At 47.1% G+C, this 5,000-nt stretch overlaps 1 protein-coding gene across 1 annotated transcript in view; it reads right to left on the bottom strand.

The window, feature by feature from the left end:
* Positions 1–5,000, bottom strand: part of esrrga (estrogen-related receptor gamma a) — a gene marked incomplete at its 3' end in the record, with an annotated part of 43,592 nt that overhangs the window by 9,741 nt on the left and 28,851 nt on the right. Inside the window, exons 2-3 of the mRNA XM_083759167.1 lie at positions 1,983–2,089; positions 1,387–1,549 (exon numbers count right to left, since the gene is read on the bottom strand). Coding sequence (XP_083615293.1) covers positions 1,387–1,549; positions 1,983–2,089 — 270 coding nt within the window. The remainder of the gene's footprint in view (positions 1–1,386; positions 1,550–1,982; positions 2,090–5,000) is intronic.

Here is a 5,000-nt window from a genome sequence, read left to right on the forward strand (position 1 = left end):
GTGCGTGTGTGTGTGTGCGTGTGTGTGTGTGCACACGTGCACGTTCAAATGCATTGTGTGACTGATTTTGTATGTTTGCGAGTCTGTTTGAATGTATGATGTATGACAGACTTTGTGTTTGTGTGTGCGTGTGTGTGTGCATGTGTGTTTGCGTGCGTGTGTGTGTGTGTGTGTGTGTGTGTGTGTGTGTGTGTTAGCGTGTGTGTGTGTGTGTGTGTGTGCGTGTGTGTGTGCATGTGTGTGTTTGCGTGCGTGTGTGTGTGTGTGTGTGTGTGTGTGTGTGTCTCATTCAGACACATTGTATTGACAGCTTTCCTCTTGTAATTAAAGAGTCCAGAGCATCTGGTCCTCTGCCAAGACTAAGTTCAAAACACAGGTCACTGGAGGCAGGTGTGTGTGCGCGCACACGTGTGTGTGTGTGTGTGTGCTGTGTGTGTGTGTGTGTGTGTGTGTGTGCGTGCGTGCATGTGTGCGTCAGTCAGTTGTCGATGCAGCTGGACAACATCAGAGGGGGGCCTTTATTGACAGGCTGGGGTCCTAATGATTGCACCTTATTTAACAGGCATCTGAAGAGACGACTATGCTAATTGTACGGGGGATCTGGGCGTTAGGCGTGTCAGAGAAGAAAGCGTGCACGTGCATGTGCACTATAGCTGTAGTCTGTGTAATCTGTCATGTCTAAGTATGTGAATCTGACTGTGTGTGTCGGCATGTTGCATGCGTGTGTGTGTTGCATGCATGCGCGTGTTGCATGCGTGCGTGTGTTGCATGCGTGCGTGTGTTGCATGTGTGCGTGTGTTGCATGTGTGCGTATGTGCGTGCGTGTGTTGCATGTGTGCGTACGTGCGTGTGTTGCATGCGTGCGTGTGTTGCATGTGTGCGTGCGTGCGTGTGTTGCATGCGTGAGTGTGTTGCATGTGTGCGTACTTGCGTGCGTGTGTGCGTCAGGTTTATGTCAGACAGTGAGATGTGATATTGCTTCACAGCAAAGGTTGAACCGTTTCTACGACGTGAGAGTATGTGTCGCACTTGTTTGTGTTTGTATACCTATACAGTGTGTGTGTTTGTGCGTGCGTACGTGCGTGCGTGCATGCATGCGTGTGTGTGTATGTGTGTGTAGTATTTAAATTAGTCCTTTGAAGGCTCAAAGCTCAAATGAGACCTTTGGGAACAGGGATTGTAGGATTAACTCCTTCTGTACCAGACACACACACACGCACAGTCGCGTGAGCACACACACACACACACACACACACACACACACACACACACACACACACACACACACACACACACACAGGCAAATGTAGTAAAATGGACATTTGTATATACGCTCTCCATAAATCAGTTCTATATGTCGAACGTGTGAGGTGGGATTGGGCATACCTGAGTTGGCCAGAGCGATGGCCTTCAGGGTCACAAACTCTTCCTTGTCCAGTTTCATTGCTTTGTATTTCTTCACGAGCTGAAGGATGGCGTTGTTCAGATCCAGCAGACCTGCTAGTTTAGACTGATCCTCATCCATGATGTAATCCTCAGCATAAACCAACTAGATAGATAGATAGATAGATAGATAGATAGATAGATAGATAGATAGATAGATAGATAGATACGCATCAACAACATGTGGATTATATGTAACCAAAGTTTATGTGTATACAGTAATTGAAAGTGACATTATCAAGACAATGTTTGAGATATTACTGTATGTGTTTGTTATTATTTTGACTAGTGATTATTGTATTTGTGTATATGTTTTTACTATACAGTTTTCACGGTCTGGATTGAACCAAAATAAATCCTGCCAGTATATAAAGAAGTCGTTGCTGTCGTCAGTACTGAGGGAATTACATCGGCAGACAGACAGACAGACAGACAGACAGACAGACAGACAGACAGACAGACAGACAGACAGACAGACAGACAGACAGACAGACAGACAGACAGACAGACAGACAGACAGACAGACAGATCAAACCAACCTTGTCCTCAAAGGACAGGGAGCGATAGACGACACGCAGGATCAGAATCTCCATCCATGCACTCTGCAGTAGACTCATCTGGTCTGCCAAGGACAGCGTAGAGAACCCTGAGACAGACAGACAGACAGACAGACAGACAGACAGACAGACAGACAGACAGACAGACAGACAGACAGACAGACAGACAGACAGACAGACAGACAGACAGACAGACAGACAGACAGACAGAGAAAGAGAGAAAGAGAATGTTAAAATGTAGGGCTGAGGAGAGAGAAAGAGACAAAAATAATGAACCAGACTTGATTTCACTTGATTATTTTTTTGTGATTAATTTGCATGAATTTCACCTGCTGTCTGTGTGCATTGCATGCTGAGAGCGATTATGAGTCTGTGAATCGTCAATTACTTTCCGGAACAAGGTCTATACTTCGGTGCGAATTAAGTCATCATCCAGCATGAATTTGCCCACTTACTGCATACTGTATATATTGAAAATAGCATATTCACTGAAGGAGGCACTATAGAGGACTTGATGATACGACATGTGTCGTGTTTATCCTGCAACTAGATTATGAGACATGTCTCCATCCAATAATTTACAACTTGGCTTGAGGGTGGCGCAGGAGAGACGTTAATATGGTTCATCTACAGAACATGGCTTTTCCTTTGGTTTTTGAGTGGTGCAACCACTCCTACAACCAGCAATGTCCGTGTACACCTATATGTATGTGGCTATACCTATGTGCCCACTAGGGGTGCAACGGTTCAGTTAGACCTCGGTTCGGTTCGAACCTCGGTATGGGGGCCACGGTTTCGGTTCGGTTTCGGTACAGTAAAAAAAATTACACCCGTGTGAAGTGACCCCCAGGAACGCGCCCAGGGGGCCGGGCCGGTTCCGGCGAGCCGCCCCGTGTCCGAAACGGTTGAGAAATTACAGAGTTACTGTGTGCCGGTCCCTCTACTGTACTGTACTGTCACTGTAATGGCACACATGAAATCATCATATATAGTTAATAATGTGCGTGTGTGTGTGTGTTAGGTTGCGCACAGGTGGTGAAAAACAACCATACTGTTTTCATGCTCATAACCAGCCAGCCAGCCAGGCAGTGGCTTGCACCACTCAAAAAAGTTTATTTATAGCATTTTCTTTTCTTCTTTCTTTTTTTTAGCATATATTATTTTATTAGGCATTTCTGCCTTTTCATTATTTTAAAGGGGGAAAAAAACTTATATTGCCATTTTAATGTGCCTCATCATTATTTTCAAGGGGAAAAAGAATGCACCTATGCGCTCACACGGGGCAGTAAGCACATGAGGAGAGGAGAGTGGTGGAGGGGAGGATTCACACAGTGAATGCGTCGTGTACTCGTGTCGCACAGAAAAATACAAAAGTTTACAATAAGTCATGAGGATTTAAGGATATTATGCTTATTAAGTGGTGCAACCACTTCTACATCCAGCAATGTCCATGTACCTAGGTAGGTAGGTACCTGTATGTGTACCTGTATAAGTGAGCACGGGTATGTTACTTATTTATACCAGTAGGGGGCACCAGAGTACAGAGAAGAAATTGGAACGGGAACGATACAGAGAACCAATAGACGGGAGTTGCACCACTTGGTTCACACTGGTGTGATTTTATTATTAGAAGAAGGGCTTTATCTACAGTCATGGATTGGACATTTAGTTGGGACTTTTCTGACGGAATTAATGTCCTGCTGCGGGTTGTTTTTGCTCTCACTCTCCCTCTTAATTAGCACTCAAACAGCGAGTGCAGATGCAGAATCAGATCTGAACAAATTTACAAAGACCGTGCTTAGAAGCCTGTTGGCGGGAGGTTACTCCGCTGTGTGTGTCTCTGTGTATGACGATCAATAATTATTCCAAGAACGACGTTTAAAGACGAGGGCTGGAGTGGATTCTCCTCATCATGCCGTCTCTCTCTGTGTGTGTGTGTGGGTGTAGGGGGTGGGCCGACAGAGTGCTACACTTCTGTGACCGAAAGAGTGCTAGACTTCTTAGTAGGACGGTGTGTGACCGATAGAGTGCTAGACTTCTAAGTAGGCCGGTGTGTGACCGAGAAATACATTCTTCGCAGCTGTAAGAAATGAATTAATGCAAACCGAAATAGCGCGGTTCATTAGAGCGCATTGGACCGTGTATGCTGTACCGAACGGTTCGGTTTTAAACCGAAAACCGTTGCACCCCTAGTGCCCACCTATGTGGCCATGAGCACGAGTATATGACTATAGGGTACCAGTAGGGGGCGCCAAAAACAGAGAGAGATAGTGCTGCAATGTTGCATGCTAATGAGAGAGAGAGAGAGAGACAGAGAGAGAGGTGGGGCGGGGGGGGGGGGGGGGGGGAGCTGCAACACTCAGTTCACACAGGTGTGATTTTTTTTTCTTCAGGTTAGGCCGAGAGTCAAAGCCTGCTCTTTTCAACTCCCTGCCCCCATCCATCCGTCCATCCATCCATCCACCCATCCATCCGTCCGTCCGCCCGTCCATCCGTCCATCCATCCATCCACCCATCCATCCGTCCGTCCGCCCGTCCATCCGTCCATCCATCCATCCACCCATCCGTCCGTCCGTCCGTCCGACCGTCCATCCATCCATCCAGTCATCCCTACAATCAGGCTGACCAGAGGCCTCATCCTCCGTCACTCCCCCACTGCTAGAGGCTCTTCTCTGGGGAAAGGCAGGCCTTATCTCCCCCTGACACAACCTCCATGGATCAATGCTAACCATGCACCGCCATCACCTCCCTCTCTCCCTCTCTCTCTCTCTCTCTCTCTCAAACACACACACACACACACACACACACACACACACACACACACACACACACACACACACACACACACACACACACACACACACACACACACTCGCTCACGCGCGCACGTGGTTCTATATTCAACCTTCTATCTCTCAGTCTGTCTCTCTGTCAGCTCACAGCCTTGTTCTTCCCCTCCTCCTCTCTTCCTCTCGTTCTCTCCATCCTCTGTCTCTCTAA

This window comes from Protomyctophum parallelum (genome assembly GCF_964188405.1).
Source record: "Protomyctophum parallelum genome assembly, chromosome: 2".
Lineage (NCBI taxonomy): Eukaryota > Metazoa > Chordata > Actinopteri > Myctophiformes > Myctophidae > Protomyctophum > Protomyctophum parallelum.